The sequence below is a fragment of the Bombyx mandarina genome, chromosome 10 (assembly GCF_030267445.1).
Source record: "Bombyx mandarina strain Sakado chromosome 10, ASM3026744v2".
Taxonomy (NCBI): domain Eukaryota; kingdom Metazoa; phylum Arthropoda; class Insecta; order Lepidoptera; family Bombycidae; genus Bombyx; species Bombyx mandarina.
The window spans coordinates 11938888-11960337 of NC_143217.1; the positions used below are offsets into that span (position 1 = coordinate 11938888).

The window sequence follows — 21450 nt, forward strand, 5'->3', positions numbered from 1 at the left end:
GAAGGGTGGGGCAGCCGTTGTAACTATATACTTGAGACTTTAGAACTTATCTCAAGGTGGGCGGCGCATTTATGTTGTAGATGTCTATGGGCTTCAGTAACCACTTAACACCAGGTGGGCTGTGATAAAAATAAAATAAAAAAGACTAAGATCTAACTTACTTAAGTAAGTAGTTTTAGTTAAATAACTAAGGAAACGTTTTATTTAAATCACATTTAGTTTTCCAGCGAGGCCTATTCTTTCATTTATCATGGTTGCTAACTTTCACAAAACAAATTCGCAACGAACACTAAAGCAATAAGTTAATGTTCTCAAACAACTACGGAAAAGAAATGTAACGAGCTCTTCTGGACGTTTATCTAGGGCCTTAATTGTTTTAGTTTCTGCTTAAATCACAAAATATTCTACCATCCGAATCTGTACTGAATTAGTAATTTATCTGTCCGACTGACAGATAAAAATGTTTTTATTGTCCTCGATGAATAAATCTCGAACTGGCGTTAAGTTGTTTCTGTACTCTATAGACGTTACTAAAACGATTCTCAAGGTTGAATAGATTAATAAATGGCTCATTAATGAAGCAGTGCTGAAGAAATATGAGGCTTAGAGCGCCTTTTTTGAATCATCTCTAGACGGCAAGAAACAGTTACATGAATAAAACACAATTTAATCACGCATTTATTAATTACTCTTTATTATTGCCGTGTTAATAGTTGAGGTCGAGTTTGTCGACATTTCAACCTCTTAGACGTCGGTAAACACGAAAACTATAAAGCATTCCAGCATTATAATACAATGCTAGAAAAGAACTACTACTATAAATATAGAATTTATCGGAAATATATATATATATTTAAAGCTCGTTATTAAACCGTAAAAAACTGTAAATATTTTCAATCACACTATTATTCGAATCGGAAACATATGTAATTAAACTATTTAAGCACGATAATATTTTTATCGTTCTTTTAGATGCATTAAAAAAGTATAAAGTATGTAAAGTAAAGTATGTAAAGTAGTGAACAATTATTTATGCACACTGTTTTTTCTTTGAAATTGTACCATGTAAAAGCAAGAAATAAAAGGCTTTTTATTTTTTTTGTTACGTATTTATTATTAAACTGTAAACCTAGGTTTAATTACGTCGGTGACTCGAGAAAGTCGAAGAAAATCCTGTAGACATTCTAACACGAATACAGCAACCCACCATCAGACATGATGTCGGCTATTCCACTCTTTGAACTGGAACGCTCGACTACTTCGTGACAAAGACAGCCCGGATGGTGGCAAATTTACAAACATAGACAGCTTAAATTTTAATGCGATGCTGTACCATAGTCGTGAAGGTCATTGGTGAATACGTGTTGGGTACGTAGCTACTTACTTAACAATGTTATTTAAAACAGTAAGGACGTAATTACTTTTAGACGAAATGCTTACGTAACACACAAACTAACATGCTTAATACGTAGATCTTGTAAACGTAGATTACCCATGCAAATTAAATTACGTATGCGTGCTGTAGGTAGTAGATTCTATCTGAATACGTAATGAGGAAAACCCTTCAAGTAAAATATCCTTGATATCTACAGGTATGTTTTCTCTTCTAGCTTAATTGCGGAAGCAGTATTTTATGAAATGGCTTCGCATGTCAAATGCTATGATATGCCCTTGTCAACGTCTTTATTACCAGCTTTATAGACTACTAAGCATACGGTCATGGTCATAGTGCGACCTCAAGAGACGACCGCTCACCTCCGATAACGGCGGTCGAATGGCCTTTCACACGACAAGCTACCGAGAGAGGAGGTAAATGTTTACCCTCCACCTCCTACGCCGTACCAGCTGAGCAGCGGCACGCTATATTTAGGTTGCGCTGTAAATATTCGGTCCAAGTACGGAAAGGGGTGTCCCCCTACCGCGGTGGTCGGTTGGGGGGCGGCGGCCACACTATAAGCGGGTAAAAGTTGAAAGTTCACCAACGTCCCGCACATGAGATCGCGCTGTTAGAGAGCGCTTCTTTATTTAAATTCTAAAGAACTTGTTCGCTATTGTATGTAGCCTCCGCTGAATTCGGAATGCCCAATTTAATTTTTCAATGTTGCCCAAGTACGATTTTTGTCGAAAAGTCGTTCAATTGTTTTTTTCTGGTTTTTCAATTTGCAGATTGTCGTTACGAGCCTTTATTATATGCTCCTAACGATTATCGCGGCTATGAGTTCAAAGTTCATTTGCGAATTGTGATTGGAATCGTCATAATCTGCTGTAACGCAACTAAAGCGAAACAAGTTCGAACGTCATTAATGTAAATTTGAAATGGTATACAATATTCAGTGATGTTCTGTTCGCGTGTGAAAGAGAATATTCCCATATCATACATTCATTACCTTCGAAGTACAGAGCTGAAAATAGCAATTTAATTCTTACAGTAAATTAAAAAGAAAAAAAGAATATTCTGTGCCAATAAATATATTTATTTTGTTAAAAGTTGTTTAAAAAAAAATCAATCTCACATAAAATCTTCGTCGCGTAATATGATACTTTCCTTGTATTCGATATCAATTTCTTCTTCGTGATATGTTTGCTTCTCGTGCTTAGGATCATGGAAACTCGCAATGTTAAACACTGGGGCAGTTCCACCGAAGGCTACCCTCTCACCGTGGCTAGCTACAGCCAGGACAGTGCCGGAGGCTGGATAAGAACATGAAATATATCGGTTGTGTAGATTGATCACTTCCAAGCAATTCGTTCCGCTGCCACCGACAATGGCATATTTCCCTTTACGATTGTACTGAAACCAAATATAAGGAGGTATTATTATAATGAAATGTCTGGGATTCATTTTTGCGTTTGACAACCACAGTAATGAGACGATATGATGCCCTACGGATATTTGTGATATCTATATCTACTTATCTATATATATAAAAATGAATTGCTGTTCGTTAGTCTCGCTAAAACTCGAGAACGGCTGGACCGATTTGGCTAATTTTGGTCTTGAATTATTTATGGAAGTCCAAAGAAGGTTTAAAAGGTAGATAAATATGAAGATGCTCGGAATTAAATAAAAATAACAATTTTGTTTTTCCTTTGATGTGTCCCGCGTCGGACGGATTCCTTTTATTTGTTTTAAGTTTATTTTATACAAAAGCTTAGGTCTTTTATTTATCGATTGAGGCACTACGAAGTCTGCCGGGTCATCTATGTAGTTTGAAATAAAAAACACTTTTGCTATTGTATTATTCATCTAATCTTTTTAAATGCTATACATACGGAGACCATGACTTCACGTTTCAAGGTGGGCAGTGGAGTTCAGACTACAATGTAATCATATAATAACAGGTAAATCGTTAGCTAATCCACGCGTCTATAAGAGTAATATTTTTGCAAGTTTTTCCGTTTAGATAAAATATAAATTCCCAAAATTAGTACAATATCGAAATAAAGGCCCTCACAGAGTAAATCTAATGTTCGGCGGTTTAGACAGCTCGTTCCAGTAATGCCGAGCCTTTTAGATTCATTGCAGTCTCCCGGGTATCATTTGCTCTTGACAGTTCAAGTAATGTTCGGCTTTACTTCACCGTAAAGGTGTTTCAAACTTTATTATGGTACTGAAATTCAGTACTCGATATTAAAAACATTGACTAGTTTCGCTGTTCTTTGAAACATCCCTGGGCTTCTGGCTAAGACATCTAGTAACTATTGTGAAGAGTGGGATAACTGTTGGTGCTTAAATTTAAATTTAGATCTCAACTCTAATAAGATTTGATAGCTATTTAACGTGCGGTGCTCCGTAAACTAGTGTACCTAGCTCAAGCAATAAAAATAAGCTCCTAGATAGTCGGCGAGGTAAAAGCTATTATTATTATTTTTTTTATTAGCTTTGTAGGCAGACGAGCATACGGCCCACCTGATGGTGAGTGGTTACCGTCACCCATGGACTTCAGCAATGCCAGGGATAAAGCTAAGCCGCTACCTACCGTAAAGGTCATTGGTGAATACGTGTTGGGTACGTAGCTACTTAACAATGTTATTTAAAACAGTAAGGACGTAATTACTTTTAGACGAAAGTCCACAAGGCTTGTTTGAAGAAGCGCACGTCATAGCACTCGGGAAACGAACCGAACCGAACCGAAGCCGAACCGCTGCCAACCGCTTAATATTCTCCACAAGCCTCGTTTGAAGAAGGACTTGTCATAGTGCTCGGAAAACACCGTGGAGGGGAGTTCATTCCAAATCCGAATGGTACGTGGCAAAAAATATCTTTAGAAACGCACTGTGGATGAACGCAGTGGCTCCAGGTAGTATGGATGAACTCTACTCCGGTGGCGGGTGGTGCGATGGTAAAAACGAGATGATGGGATCATCTCAAACAATTCCTCAGGGCACTCCCCATGGAACATACGGTACAAAAAAGAAAGAGATGCGAAGTCCCTCCGCAGACCCAGAAATTCCAAACAAGAAGAACTAAATTTGGAATTCTTTAAAAAAACTCACCTCCGAAGAATTCCAGTATCTACACGCGTAAATGTACTCGCCGTCCACGTCTTGTCGACGATTCTGCACCCTTATTACATTCATTCTCTTCCGTGCTACTAAATCCCACACTGTCAACGCTTCCGTCGCTTGCCAGCTGCCGGCTATGCAGTGGTCCCTCTGAAAAATTAGCTCGTGGAATGAACAGCTAGAAATGTGAAATTACAATATTCACAATCTAGAATGTACTAGAATACTAAAGAATATTATACTAATTTTTTTACTGGTGGTTGGACCTCTTGTGAGTCCGCGCGGGTAGGTACCACCGCCCTGCCTATTTCTGCCGTGAAGCAGTAATGCGTTTCGGTTTGAAGGGTTATAGGTTGTAACTATATACTTGAGACTTTAGAACTTATCTTAAGGTGGGTGGCGCATTTACGTTGTAGATATCCATGTGCTCTAGTAACCACTCAACACCAGGTGGGCTGTGAGCTCGTCCAACCATCTAAGCAATAAAAAAAAGATAACAATTGAGTTGCGCGGTAACGATTGAATTCAAAAGTACATCTCAACTAACTTGTTTTTTTGTTTTACGGACAACGAGAAATACTATACTATGTATTAAAATTATTGTTTGCCAATTAGATCGTCGGATAACCATGTTGAGAATTTGAATTAAAAACTTTTTTTTTATTTTACAGCTTAGTCTCGCGTTTATTGTTTTATATTTTATTATTCCGAATGAATATAGAGTTATTTTTGCTTTACTTTAAATTTACTTTACTTAATTACATTTGACATAGTATTCAGGTCAAAGAGGTCGTTGTCCCCAAAATAACTAAACATCAGTAACAATTCAGCAGAACTCTGCCCAGTGACTGTTTTACTATTGAGAGACCTTTAAACTATTCACGTTCTTTTTTTTTACGAAAAATTTAACTATAGAACTCTCAATCAATGCCCTATTTCACATAATGCCCTATTTCACGTAATACTGAAACCTCATAATATTTACAACGGACATTTTTCAAAAAAAAATATAATGCATTTTTTAACTGCTTAGTTGGGTGGTCAAACTCACAGCCCCCCTGGTGTTAAGTGGTTACTGGAGCTCATGGACATCAACTACGTTAATGCCGCCGCCCATCTTAAGATATTAAAATTCTAACTCTCGGTTTTTACAGTACAACGGCAGCCCCGCCTTTCAAGCTGAAACGCACTACTATCTCACGGCAGAAATAGGTAGGGCATTGATACCTACTCGCGCGAGCTCACAAATTGTCCTATCACCAGTAATTATGCATATTATATTTTTCGCGGGTTTGATTTTTATTACACGATGTTACGTCCTTCACCTACATCCCTATTTGTTAAGTACGTATTTCATTTAAAAGATCGGTACCTTCCGATGTGATACGATAACGGGCACAATCGCATCGCTCGATATCGCACTGGGCATCTTATCCATTAGGCCACGATGACTTCATAATATTTCAACGTTTTCATTTAAAAAAATAACTAATCGTATCATTATAATCAAAAGGATCAAGGCAACGATTAAACTATAAAAATAGTTTTAGTAAAATCTAAAACTTGTAAATGCTACGGTAAATATTTCAAATCAAATTTCATTCAAGATAAACAATTCCGTGCCTGTTTTACTTACTAAACATATCGCGAAAATTTCTGAGATCATGAGAATTAAGCAGGACGACAAAAATATGACAGTGAAAACGAAAACCAAAATAATTCACGGTCCGTTCGTAAGCCAACAGAAATAGAAACATTTTAATCCGCGTTAAATCTGAATGAATTGAAACGGAAAATTCATTTCACTCTGGGCGTTCGTTTTAAAATCGAGACTTGTGTTTCAATAGAAATAGTGGAATTCGTATATTCGAAAACGTATTTTTGCAGCACAACACTGATGGATTTTAACTGGTTCGAATCTAGCAAGGTAGCACACGCTTAGCTGTGAATCACTCTAAATAAAAGTACTCAATAAGAGCAACTTTTTTTTTTATTGCTTAAATGGGTGGACGAGCTCAAAGCCCACCTGGTGTTAAGTGGTTACTGGAGCCCATAGACATCTACAACGTAAATGCGCCACCCACCTTGAGATATAAGTTCTAAGGTCTCAAGTATAGTTACTGGTTTTACAGTGACAGTACTATATCGGGAAACTTCCCTGAATTAATATTACTAACTGTAAAAATACAAACATAAAACAAGCGTGAATAAACAAAGAGAATTCTAAACCAAAATGCATTAGATTGTATTTTTAATGATCAACTTTCAACGTCGCCGTGCTTGGATTTTCGTTTGTACTATGAATACTGGTTACACATGTACAACATAAGATTAAGGAGACTCGGGACTCGAATAGCAAAAATCTTTATTCAAGATACTGATTTCTACCCTGAATCAAGACCGGAATCCTTGCTAAATTAGTCAGAATCAGTAAGCACTAAGGCATCAATGTAATTAATGCGGTAGAAATTGGTTTATTTAAAATTCCAAGCTTCTTATTTTTCGCTAATGTTTCATCGAGAGTGAATCAACAAGGAAACGCTACATATTTTCGAACTAGACTAAAGAAGAGTGGTTTTATCGCAGTTAGTGCCACATTCAGAGATCATCATCAATTGTAATAAAATTTTCTTCTTTTTTTCCATTAAATTACCATAAAACGCCGCTCGGAGTTTCCATTACCCCATTATATTTTCTTCAAATGAGGTTTCAAAAGCATTGCTGATGTTAAAGAGTGACGATGACTACTTACCATCAGGTGGACTGTTTGTCGTCTGCTTACAATTGCAATAAAAAAAGATTCCTTGGATATTGATTGGGCTGCAGACTCTTGTGTGCCTTCCTTTTTTTTACTATACTCAACTTGTAAAAGCAATGGTAATTTACATGATCAAAAGTCTGTGTTTCTATATTAGTCCTCTAAGGTATGTAGAAACTTGGAAGAAGTATTTTTGTTACTTCAAGAAAAGTTTTTGTTATAGTACCATCAACGTACGATATGTGACGCGCGACTATTTTCAAGAAATTGTTTTTCATACAATTGTACTGGTGGTAGGACCTCTTGTGAGTCCGCGCGGGAGGGTACCACCGTCCTGTTTGTTTCTGCCGTGAAGCAGTAATGCGTTTCGGTTTGAAGGGTGGGGCAGCCGTTTTAACTTTACTGAGATCTTAGAACTTATATCTCAAGATGGGTGACGGATTTACGTTGTAGATGTCTATTCTTCCAGTAACCATTTAACACTAGGTGGGCTGTGAGCTCATCCACCAAACTAACCAATAAAAAAAATTATAGTTACAGCAACGCGTAACCGGGATCCAGTAGTTTACTATAAAACTTTTTTATCAGATAACCCTAGTCTCTTCTGCCTTCATTGGCAATAAAAAGCGGAAAATATTCAAGTGATTTACAGAACTACTTCTTAGAAGGGACTTATATCATTTCTCGACCTTGAAGACATTGAAAGCGAATTATTGATACGAAAAATTGACTTCTTTGCTTCGTAGTCACAGTAGAAATAAATATACAAAATGTTTCACAAAAATACAATCAACTTGTTCAGAATACTGTGAACAACTTAGAATGAATACCGTGTATTAGAACCAAACGATTCTTAGTCGAAACAAAAAAGATTTCAGAATTGAACTACTAAAATACGCACGGATGTAGGTAATATTTATGTGGTATCATTTCATTTAGCGCACATAAGCTGACTAGCTTACGGTCGACCTGAGATTAAGTGATTATGGTAGTAGCCGCTGTGGACTCACAAGTTCTTTCATTAGTATCGACAAATTAAGAACTTAGTATGACAAAGAAAACGATTATAATATTGTTACGCCGGTAAGAGTAACGTCATCTATCGCCGAATAGTCGAACGAATATCGAAGGATCTAGTAGCACCTAGAACGCTCGAGAATTACAACGCCATCTATTGTCAGATAGCGGAAACACAATACTCGAAATGTGCGTTATATTCTCGATAATTCTAGGGATGTGGTATGGGCTATAAAAGCGTTGCAGAGATGGCACGCAGTCAATCACTAATCGGAACTACTCGAAGCGAAACAGCGAACGCATCACCTGAAGTGAAGCGGAAGAAGCGATTTGAGAATTTTAAAGTGTTTGTTGAGTGTTTTAAGTCTTCAAAGTGCTAATACAGTGTTAACTTGTACTTCGGTAGACTTTTTTATTTATCCCGAACCCCAGCGCGTAATAATATTCACGATAAATATACCCACCGAACTCTATTAGTCTCAATCAAATATACTCAAAGGACAATGCCCAAAAGTGGGCCAACTTCATGACAAAACTATTTGTACTTGAAAAACTATGCCTTATTTTTTCATGTTGTTTAGTTTATGTATCAACATTTCTTTCACCCTGGCATTGTTTTACAAAAAAATAAATTACTTATTTGATAACATCCCAAAACTGAGTGCCATAGTTTTTAAATTCGCCAATAGACAAAGGGAAAATTAGCCCATATAGCCTTATAGTAAACTTATATGCTGACAAACGAAAGAGTTGTCTGTGACTTGAACAACAAATTAAAAAAATTGCTAATGGTTATAATTCACAGACTTTTTAGTTTATTGTTGTTCAATTCAATATTTATGTATTGTAATAATGATTATTACTTAAAACCATGAATTATTTAATATTTTTAGATATTAATGATTCCATTAGTAAAAATCTCAATGGCCTACCATTACTCTATTCTTATTATATATGATCAGAGAGTTTTGGCAGCAACCCGAGTGAAGCGTCACTTGAAGTTTTATTTTATGTTTTTTTAATAGCTTATTGTGATGTATAATATACAAATTGGGTGTTGTTTTGTGTATTAAATGTCAATAATCGTTGTTCACGATTATTGAGGCATTGGAATAAAACTGTGGCTAACATAGCAGTGACTTTTTTTTTTTTCAAGATAAAAGGTCTGCGGAAGTTCACGCTCACTCAATGTGCTATTCATCAAGTTGACGTCAAAACTCCCAAAAAGCAATAAAAAGAAATACACCGGATTTTTATTAACATAAAAAATATATAAAAAATATAACTATGACAGACTAGGCTGTATAGGCTACGCTCTTTGCCTGCTTGTTGGCGAATTTAAAAACAACAACAACAATATCGTTGCCAGCTTCCGGATTTCATTTCATTTTATTATTTTTATGAGGATATAATAATAATAAAATGTACGTAAGGGCTTATTTCTAGCAACATTAACCACAATTAACTTATTTAACTGTAAATAATGATGAGAGCAATTATTGATTTCGAAGAAAACAAATAACAACTTAATTTTAGCTGCAGAAAAAAACAGATTTCTCTTAAACCTGGGTGAGAATATAAAAATCGTTTTCTGAATATGAAACGATATTTCTTTGTTTATCAAATTAAGTTAAAATCATCATCACCCGACAACTTTTTTTAGGGGCCCAAACGCCCATAGAAAATGGGCATTGTCCTTTGTAATCTCTAATCTCTAAAAATTATCTGTCTCTTTCTTTCAGCCTACAGACGTCCATTGCTGGATATAGGCCTTCCGCAAGCCTCTCTCCAAGAACCGGTCCTAAGCTGCTTGCATTCAACCGATTGCCGCGACCTTCAAGAGGTCGTCGGTATCGTTGTATCGTTGGTCGGACGTAATTTTTTGGGAGGACCACTCACGCTACGTCCTCCGATACGCGGTTACCACTCGAGAACTTTTTAGCTCCGGCAGCCATTTGTTCTACGAGCAACCTTCAATGACGCAATCATTTCGCCCATGTCGGTTATCATGGATCTTCTACGAATTTTCATCATATTGCCAAAAACATATAAGTAGCTATTACACTACAAACACAAGAACACGGTCAATCATAATCTTCAACTAAGCATTACATAGCCCGCATCTTTCAGCACACGGTAAAGTCAAAGCATTCAGCAGCAAAAAATTCGAAGCACAATAATATTCATCAAAGGAGTGAGACTCATAGCGAGGCGTCGTAAAACTTCGTAACGAGGTACGCTCGAGGTTTGAAACACCGACTTTAGAAGACATGACAACGGTAAGTTTTAATTAAAAATTGCACTCTAACCCCGAGAACGTACCGGGGGTTTGTTGTTAAAAAAATATTAAAACAAAAAGTATACTCTGTATAAAAAAAAAAAAAAAATTTAGTACGAGAGATAACAAAGGCTGAAACTTTATTATTGTTCAAATACTGTAAAGTTTCGCAACGAACTTTAAGTGGTTAGCGAACGCTTTGTAACAAATTTCGTGCGACTTAAGGTTTATTTGAACTTTTACGAGAAGACAAATGTATTGACAAAATCTAACATAGACGGTATATCTAATTTATGGTTTCCATATTACTGTTGGCTTAAAAATACTCCTATCTATTCCGGTAGGCTATCTTTTATAAGCTAAATTTTATAGATTTATTTGCTTTTTCTTTGTTAAAATTGCAACGGTGCTGACTTTTCACGTCAAAATGCAACTGAGATCACGATTCGCTTGGGGCTTCGAATCTACGAATAAGCAAAGTGATATTTTTGTTTTATCTCATACTAGCTGACCCGGCAGGCTTCGTAGTGCCTCAATCGATAAACAAAATACCTAAGCTTTTGTATAAAATAAACTTGAAACAAACAAAAGGAATCCGTCCGACGGGAACACAAAATTTTTATTTTTATTAAATTCCGAGCATTTTCGTATTTATCTATCTTTTAAACCTTCTCTGGACTTCCACAAATAATTCAAGATCAAAATTAGCCAAATCGGTCCAGCCGTTCTCGAGTTTTAGCGAGACTAACGAACAGCAATTCATTTTTATATGTATAGATTATGCTATGTAGGATGTGACCTTAGGAATTGTTAAAAATAATCCTGTTATTTGAAGTCGTTTTGGCTTAAAGGATAACACGTCCGGTGTACCCGTCTCGAGCGAAGCGACTTAGCCGGGATTGAAATCTAGCAGGCAGGTATCTACCAGTTTTTAGAATGAAAAAAGTCATCATCATTTATTAAAATTCAAACTCGCAAAATTTATAATATACGTAATTTCTAAGCAGTTGAAAGATAGACGTCAAGTCTCAAGGAGCATTGCGATACTCACGTTATGATGTCTGTAGACTCCGGTAATTACTTAGCACCATTGGACAGTGAGCTCGTTCACCCGTGTAAGCAATAAGAAATATCTCCTTTAAACCGCGAACCACCCACAGAGAGAGAATTATTTTTTGCTACATAATACATTTTTGCTTGGAAACGAACTCTCCTCGGCGGTACCGAAGTGATATGTAGTAGAAAGAGAAAAGAGGCTCGAAAACAATATGTAAAGGTAGATAGTCGCTTAGCTGTTCCCCTGAAATTTTATTTTTATTTTTTATTGCTTAGATCGGTGGACGAGCTCACTCACAGCCCACCTGGTTTTAAGTGGTTACTGGAGCCCATAAATATTTACAACGTAAATGCTGCCACCCACCTTGAGATCTAAGTTCTAAGGTCTCACGACGGCTGTCCCACCCTTCAAACCGAAAGGCATTACTGCTTCACGGCAGAAATAGGCAGGGTGGTGGTACCTATCCGTGCGGCCTCAGAAGAGGTCCTACCACCAGTAATTACGCAAATTATATTTTTTGCGGGTTTGATTTTTATTATCCTATGTAATTTCTTCACTGTGGAAGTCAATCGTGAGCATTTGTTAAGTACGTATTTATTTATTAGAAAAATTGGTACCTGTCTGCGGGATTCGAGCACCGGTGCATCGCTAGATACGAATGCACCGGACGTCTTATCCTTTAGGCCACGACGACTTGGCATTAAAAAAATCTCAAGGTAAGCAGTCTCGTTGTAAAGTATCAAGTAGGCTGTATGGTCGTGTCAATAAATCCACGTGATTCTTAATATATTTGGAAAAAACAATACCTTATTGTTGCCAAAATCACCTAGTATTTAATATAAACAAAAAGCAAGCAGACGGAAACATGAAAACATAACTTATTATTGGGAATGTTTACGTGTACATTTTGTTTCAAATTTATAAGTATTTACCGAGAAATTACGAATAAACTTATAATTTAACTCGTTTCGGCAACTCATAACTTCATAAACTTCAGCAACAAAATTTTATTCGAAGTTCTCCAACACTGAACGTTCCTGGTATTCTGTTTCACGGTAGTGGGTCGATTTGTACCGGAACGAAACTTAACTAAATTCAGCTTGAGCTAAATTAATATTTTAAAGAAGTATAGGTAATGTTATATTTATTTTAAATAGCTTAAGTATTCTATTCTATGTGACCGTGGGTGAGCTGCGCCGTGGTTATACCGGGGCCAGCTCAGTGTGGGTGCGTTGCCCGTTGGAGACGGCTGCCTCCCTGGGTGCTCCTCCGCCCGGGGGACCGTCGGGGAATCCAGGCAGGCTGCGCGTGGGCTGGATGGCGGCCCACGTGCGCCTGCTTGAACCACGCGCCTGGCGATGCCTCCGGTGCTTTAGCACCGGACACGGTCTCGCCAGGTGCACTAGCTCGGTTGACCGCAGCGGTCTGTGTTTCCGCTGCGGCCAGCCGGGCCATAAAGCGGCGTCCTGCGCGGCCGCCCCGCACTGCGCTTTGTGCGCTGCGGCCGGGCGCGGGGCTAACCACCGAGCGGGAGGAAAGGCGTGCCTCCCGTCCGGTGATAACACCGAACGCAACCGGCACCGGAAGTCAAAGCGCCGGCAGAAGAGAAAGTTGGCCAGAGGAGCACTGGCCAACGCTGTAATCCCCGCTGCGGTGCCGGTGCCGAAGGGTGGGGGCAGCGGTGAAGGGGAGGGAGCGATGGACGTGGTCCAACAGTAATGGACCGCACCTATCGCTTCCTCCAAGGAAACCTGAACCACTTCGCCAGAGCTCAGGACATGCTGTCTCAGAGTATGGCGGAGTGGTCTATAGATGTGGCTGTGGTCGCCGAGCCATATTTCGTTCCCCCGGCAAATGATTGCTGGTTCGGGAACGATGGCGGCCTGGCGGCCATAGCCATAAGAAGAGACGCGGCGATGGTGACCAGGGGCCAAGGGTTCGTCGCGGTGCAGTTGGAAGGGACCGTCTTGATTGGGGCGTACTTCTCTCCGAACAGGCCTACTGTCGAGTTCGGGCATTTCCTGGGCGGGATCGGGGCGATTGCTCGCCGCCTCGCTCTCCGTCCAGTGATTCTCGCGGGGGATCTCAACGCGAAGTCTGTCACATGGGGCTCCCCCGCTCGGACGCTCGTGGTAAGCTACTGGAGAGGTGGGCGAACGCGGCCGGCCTCTGTTTGTTGAATAGAGGTTCGGTTGCGACGTGCGTGCGGTGGCAGGGCGAGTCTATTGTGGACGTTACGTTCGCGAGCCCAGCCATCGCACGCCGTATCTGCGACTGGAAGGTTTTGGAGGGGGCGGAGACGCTGTCAGATCACCGATATATTCGGTTTGATCTCTCCGCCCGCTCCACAGTCGCGGACGTCCACGGGGACCACCCCCGTAGTGCGTCTCGGTCATTCCCCAAGTGGGCACTGAAGCGCCTGAATAAGGAGCTCCTGATGGAAGCCTCTATAGTGGCGGCGTGGGCGCCCATGCGTCCACACCCGGTCGAGGTCGAGGGCGAGGCGGGGTGGTTCCGGGACACGATGCGTCGCATTTGTGATGCGTCGATGCCCCGGATCGGCCCTCGACTTCCTAATCGCCAGGCGTACTGGTGGTCGCCCGAAATTGCGCAACTCCGCGTGGAGTGCGTTCGGGCGAGGCGCGAGTGCGCCAGACGTCGCCGCCGCCGCCTGCCGCGGCGCAACGATCCGGTTGCGTTCGCGGCAGCAGAGGCCCGGCTGCACGGCGCATTTCGCGTCGCGCAGAGGGCATTGCAGCTGGCCATCAGCCAAGAGCCAAGAACCAACACATGGAGGGTCTCTTGGAGACGCTGGATGAGGATCCGTGGGGGCGGCCCTATCATATGGTGCGCAATAAAATGCGCCCATGGGCCCCCCCGATCACGGAGCGTCTCCAGCCTCAGCAGCTGCGGGACATCGTCTCGGCGCTGTTCCGGCAGGAGCGGGAGGGATTTGTCGCTCCCGCTATGGACGCGCCGCCGGACTACGATGGCGAAGCCCCTGCTGAGATGCCCCATATAACGGGGGCGGAGCTCCGTGTGGCCGTTCGCAAAATGTGCGCGAAGGACACTGCACCCGGCCCGGATGGCGTCCATGGCCGGGTTTGGGCCTTGGCTCTTGGTGCCCTAGGGGACCGACTCTTGAGACTTTACAACTCCTGCCTCGAGTCGGGACGGTTTCCTTCATGGTGGAGGACGGGCAGACTCGTGCTGTTGAGAAAGGAGGGGCGCCCGGCGGATACTGCCGCCGGGTACCGTCCCATCGTGTTGCTGGATGAGGTGGGCAAGCTGCTGGAACGCATTCTGGCAGCCCGCATCATCCAGCATCTAGTCGGGGTGGGACCCGATCTGTCGGCGGAGCAGTATGGCTTCCGAGAGGGCCGCTCAACGATAGACGCGATCCTTCGCGTGCGGGCCCTCTCGGAGGAGGGGTCTCCGTCTCCAGGGGTGGGGTGGCTTTGGCGGTGTCGCTCGATATCGCCAATGCGTTTAACACCCTGCCCTGGTCCGTGATAGGGGGGGCGCTGGAACGACATAGAGTGCCCCCCTACCTTCGCTGGCTGGTGGGTTCCTACTTAGAGGACAGATCGGTCACGTGTACCGGACACGGTGGGTGGACAGTCGTTGGACCTTCCGTGCTCACTTTCAGAACCTGGTCCCTCGTTTGTTGGGGGTGGCCGGCGCGTTAAGCCGGCTTCTGCCCAACGTCGGGGGGCCTGACCAGGTGACGCGCCGTCACTATACGGGGGTGGTGCGATCAATGGCCCTATACGGGGCGCCCGTGTGGGGCCAGTCCCTGGCCGTGGGGGGCGAAGCTGCTGCAACGGCCGCAACGCACCATCGCGGTCAGGGTCATCCGTGGTTATCGCACCATCTCCTTTGAGGCGGCGTGTGTACTGGCTGGGACGCCGCTTTGGGTTCTGGAAGCGGAGGCGCTCGCCGCTGACTATAAGTGGCGGGCTGACCTTCGTGCCCGGGGCGTGGCGTGTCCCAGCCCCAGTGTGGTCAGAGCGCGGAGGGGCCAATCTCGGCGGTCCGTGCTGGAGTCATGGTCCAGACGGCTGGCTGATCCTTCGGCTGGTCGTAGGACAGTCGAGGCGATTCACCCGGTCCTTGTGGATTGGGTGAATCGTGACAGAGGACGCCTCACTTTCCGGCTCACGCAGGTGCTCACTGGGCATGGTTGTTTCGGTGAGTTCCTGCACCGGATCACAGCCGAGCCGACGGCAGAGTGCCACCATTGTGGTTGCGACTTGGACACGGCAGAGCATACGCTCGTCGCCTGCCCCGCATGGGAGGGGTGGCGCCGTGTCCTCGTCGCAAAAATAGGAACCGACTTGTCGTTGCCGAGTGTTGTGGCATCGATGCTCGGCGACGACGAGTCGTGGAAGGCGATCCTCGACTTCTGCGAGTGCACCATCTCGCAGAAGGAGGCGGCGGGGCGCGTGAGAGACGCACAATCCCGCCGCCGTCGAGCGGGGGCCAAGGAGGCGGATCTCGCCCAAGCCCTGGCCCTCTAAGTGTTTCGGGTCCCCCTCACATGTCGGTCTGGGGACCGGCGAGGGGGGCCTAAGAAGACGACGTGCAAGCTGCTCTGCACGCGTTTTACCCAAGAGCATCCGGGTGATGGAAGGCCGGCTATCCTCGACCCACGCTGGTTCTGGCCCAGCGGGGTATTCCGTAGGGTAACCCACTCTAACCGGCGCCATCTAGGCGGGCTTCGGACAGTCTGCCGACCGAGAGGGCTGGTGGTCGTGGCGCCGACGACCGCCAGTCCGGCGTCCCGAGGGGGAGGGTGATGGGAGAGATGTGCTCCACACTAAACGCTTCACTTTCCCCCCTTTGCCTTGTCATGAGCTCTGTCTCATGCGAGGTTTGGACGTTGGTTGTTGAGCGACAGGAGGTTTTAGTCAGTTCGACTCAGAAAGTATTCTCCCTTCGTAATATTGATGAAAGTTATAGTAAAATCTGAATACAGGTCAGGGATGATCGTATATATCGTTATGATTGCTGTCAGAAGTCGTCGTGGCCTAAAGGATACGACAACCAATGCATATGTATCGAGCGATATGGCCGCGGCGCATCCCGCAGATACATTTTTTTTTTATTGCTTAGATGTGTGGACGTGTTTACAGCCCACCTGGTGTTAAGTGGTTACTGGAGCACATAGACATCTACAACGTAAATGCGCCACACACCTTGAGATATAGTTCTAAGGTCTCAGTATAGTCACAACGGCTGCCCCACCCTTTAAACCGAAACGCATTACTGCTACACGGCAGAAATAGGCGAGGCGGTGTGCCTACCCGTGCGGACTCACAAGAGGTCCTACCACCAGTAATTACGCAAATTATAATTTTAAAGGTTTGATTTTTATTGCACGATGTTATTCCTTCACCGTGGAAGTCAATCGTGAACATTTGTTGAGTACGTATTTCATTACAAAATTGGTACCCGCCAGCGGGATTCGAACACCGGTGCATCGCTCGATACGAATGCACCGGACGTCTTATCCGTTAGGCCACGATGACTTCAAAGGTACCAGATTTTGTAATGAAATACAAAATTAGCAAATTTTTCATAAGTAACATATCTATATATAGTCTCAATATATTTTCTCTATTACTATTTTATTTTATAATTATTTTTATTATATTTAGTAGAAATACTTCGTATTTTAATGACGCCCACTTTCTTTGTTGAATTCGATTTTCATTAAACGGTATTATGCTTCAAGTAAATACCTGTCTACTTGTGAAAACTACATTAAAATCCATTCGGTAGTACCAGAGATGTGCACGAATAAAAATCAGACAGACTAAAGAAAGAAAAAATTAATTATCAAAGAATGTCTGTTATTTTTATTAATTTCTTTGTTACCTACTCCATTTCGATTTTTACTACCTTTTTTTACACTGGATACACTACAATTTTATTGTATTCATTGATGATATTAATAAATAGATGATAGATTGATAACTCCGTAGTCCTTCCTTTGTAAAACTGACCGGTAAGCAGTAAGTAATCTGGTTGAAACATCTCCATTACCTTTGATCAGCGACTTGACTTTGTAATTTGGCGCAGAATTCGAAGAACGCTCGTTGATGGTGCTTTGAAGTTGATAAATCGACTAAATTAAAGTCGATCTCGGGACCACTGACGTCAATGCGATTGACAGAATTTTTAGCGGCCAAGCAAAGCGTTGTCAAGTGAAAGCGAATTCTTAGCATTATTATACAATTAAAATTATAATGAGCGAACAATTTGTACAATATTTGGATTTTGGATTCGATTCATGAACATATTAAATTCAAAATATCTTAAAAAGCAACCCACGCTTTTTTTTAAATAAAATATATTTTACACTGTTTTCAATTTAAATTTATTAAATTTTATTTTCTATTTTTTAGTTAATTTTATTATAAAGCGTGTTTTTTAGTATTTTAAACTATTATTTATTTTTCAATTTTAGTTAAATTTTCTATAAAAGCGTATTTTTAAAACTATTAAGTACTTTAACATCAATTCCTGCCTTATCGACTATAGATAAAAATTATATAAATTGGCAAAAATCTTATTTTGCAAATTGAATAATGGAATAATCTTATCAAATTAGTGTATTGTCATCGGTCCTTGATAAGTCTACAAAGTTTGAATGAAATCTGGCCGTTTAAAGTGAGTCAAAATCGCGTCTAAAGGAGTCAGTTACAAACATACATACAAGTGAAGCTAATATAAAGCGTGTAAAAAACGAATATTTCACTTACATTTAGATCGATGCTATCACTGCATACGTCAACGCCTTCGAACGTCATAACGCAGCCGACTTGACACCTTATATCCCAAATCTAAGCAAAAGAACATAAATAGAAGAATCAATCTCTGAAGTGCTTCCATTCGAATTGCTAAGGAAGATATAAGAGTTTATTTCTCCAGTTGATAGGTTTCGCCACTTTTTTTTATTGCTTAGATGTGTGGACGAGCTCACAACCCACCTGGTGTTAAGTGGTTACTGGAGCCCATAGACATCTATAATTTGAATGCGCCACCCACCTTGAGGTATAAGTTCTGAGGACTCAAGTATAGTTAAAACGGCTGCCCCATCCTTCAAACCGAAACGCATTATTGCTTCACGGCAGAAATAGGCGGGGTGGTGGTACCTACCCGCGCGGACTTACAAGAGGTTCTACCACCAGTAATTACGCAAATTATAATTTTGCGGGTTTGATTTTTATTACACGATGTTATTCCTTCACCGTGGAAGTCAATCGTGAACATTTGTTGAGTAAGTATTTCATTAGAAAAATTGGTACTCGCCTGGGATTCGAACATCGGTGCATCGCTCAATACGAATGCACCGGACGTCTTATCCTTTAGGCCACGACGACTTCCACACAGTTAGATAGCACCAGTTTGACTATATCTGAAGTACCCGTAAGTTCCGTTCAGAATGTGGGACAGGCGATATTCAATGTAATTGAGACTTTGTTCAAACTTTTCATGAAAGGGCATTATTCATACAATACATTGTCAATCTGTTTAATTTGTGTTAGGGCATTTTTTCTAATTAGTACCTATGTACAAAACTTTGCATTTATAATGTAACTTTGCATATATTTATTTCTTTCCTTAGATAATTCTTGTCCACCTGATGGAACTGGGTAAGAGACCGAGAAAAGCACACACATTCACCTGGCCCCAAGCTGGGATTCCAAATACGTTTAAATATATACATTTATAAATATTAAACATTCCGACAACAAGCAAACAAACTTGTTTATTGTTTGCCAGACGTGGGAATAATACAGACGAACCTCAGCCCAGAAACCAGGGACGCTAATTACTGGACCACCGATTTAGTTACATCCTGTTTTGACACAATTAATTAAAAAAAATTAAGAAGGCTATTTTAGTTACAATTTCATTTTGTTTAGCGGTCAGCGGTTTCCTTTTACTGTATTTACAGCTCACGTTCACAAACGTCCGAAATTTAAACGTATTTAGACCGCAATGTGTTTTTGTGCATATCTGTACTACGAACAGACTGGAAAGGCTTAACTATAACGTCAGGCCTCGAAATATTCGTACAAAAAGCCTTTGAAGAGCAGGCATTTTATCACTGTGACGTATCCTCAAAGCAGAATTACGTTAAAAGAATTTCAGAAGCTCTTTCCGTTCGTTCTCGACTATTTAAACCTACACATTCGACATTATACCGTATCTCTACAACGCGTATTGTTTTATCAGAACAGTACTGGAGAAATTTTCAATTTAATAACTCAAAATTCTTTTGTACTTAAATTAAGGTTCTTCAAATAACAATTTTGATGTTTAACCTCAAAGAGAAATGTTTTAATCTCCACAAAGTCAGCGTGAGTGTGTTCGCGGTCGTTGTCCGCTATCTATTATTCAAGGTGTGTTAGAAAGTTTAGTGTTTAGCAACTTGCTTCACGTACTCAAACGGAATAATGGAAAAGTGCACTTTTTTTTTTTAAAACGTAAACTGTTATTTGTTACTGTAATAAAACTTTTGTAGAATATTATTTGGATAATTTTCACTTTTAACGTAACTTTGTTGTTACCTATACATAATATCTCCTCCTAGATGATTTATAGTTCATTCGATTCACATCTACCTGATTTTTTCATTATTTCTGATCTGAAACTACACGCTCAGTTTTGAACTCAGCCATTTTCTGGTATAAAGAAATACACGATCCGAGGGATATAGTAGTGGTGTTTACGTTAACGATTGCCTGCGTGTGTTGAGTTCACGAGTGCAAGCTGCACAACATCTAAAATACATCATTTTTCCCATTAAAAGGATTTTACTACTTCAAATTCAAATTCAAATTCAAATTTCAAATTCAAAATCATTTATTTCAACTTGGATGTCATCAAAAACACACTTGTTGAATGTCAAAATGTAAAAGAAAATGTTAACTCTACCACCGGTTCCAAAAAAAGCCACAGTCCTGAGAAGAACCGGCGAAACAAACTCAGCGGGCTTTTTTTTTTTTTTTTTGTATTTTCTCAACTATTTTCTTTTTTTTTAAACAAGAAAACATATTTACAGTATACAAAAAAACAAGTCAAAAAAATACAATTCAAATAAATAATAATAATAATGAAAAATGAAAAGGCCAGGAGCGAACGCCTCATTCCCACGTAGTGCCATCTAGTAAAAAATCCTTAACTTTATAATATGCCTTGTTGCACAAACGTTCCTTGACAGTTTTCTTAAATCTATGAACAGGTAGTAGTTGAACGTTTTGTGGGATCTTGTTGAAAAGCTGTACACCCAGCCCCCTGAAAGAGTTGCTTATTTTCTTAATTCGAGCCGCCGGCAACGCAAGCCTATGTTTGTTCCTAGTGTTCACATTATGCAAATCGCAGACTCTGGGGAATTCTACAATGTTTTTACGCACGTACAATAAATTTTCAAAAATGTATTGGGACGCTAAAGTTAGAATTTTGATTTCCTTAAACTTGTCCCTCAAGGATTCCCTCGGGTGCATATTATAAATAGCACGAATCGTTAATTGAAATAAATTTTAATTGACAATAAAAAAAATAATAAAGAAAAAAAATATAATTTGCGTAATTACTGGTGGTAGGACCTCTTGTGAATCCGCACGGGTAGGTACCACCACCCTGCCTATTTCTGCCGTGAAGGAGCAATGCGTTTCGGTTTGAAGGGCGGAGCAGCCGTTGTAACTATACTGAGATCTTAAAACTCATATCTCAAGGTGGGTGGCGGCATTTACGTTGCAGATGTCTATGGGCTCCAATAACCACTTAATACCAAGTGGGCGATGAGCTCGTCCACCCGTC

The 21450-nt window shown here is 41.1% G+C and overlaps 1 protein-coding gene across 2 annotated transcripts in view; it reads right to left on the minus strand.

Moving 5' to 3' along the window:
* Window positions 1–2453: 2453 nt before the first annotated feature.
* Window positions 2454–21450, minus strand: part of LOC114243221 (uncharacterized) — a 35671-nt gene continuing 16674 nt past the window's right edge. For both annotated transcript variants that reach the window (XM_089730444.1, XM_089730443.1), the window contains 3 exons: window positions 18384–18464; window positions 4498–4656; window positions 2454–2791 (listed from right to left, as the gene is read on the minus strand). In XM_089730444.1, the coding sequence (XP_089586570.1) occupies window positions 2510–2791; window positions 4498–4656; window positions 18384–18464 (522 nt within the window). In that variant the 3' untranslated portion in view covers window positions 2454–2509. The remainder of the gene's footprint in view (window positions 2792–4497; window positions 4657–18383; window positions 18465–21450) is intronic.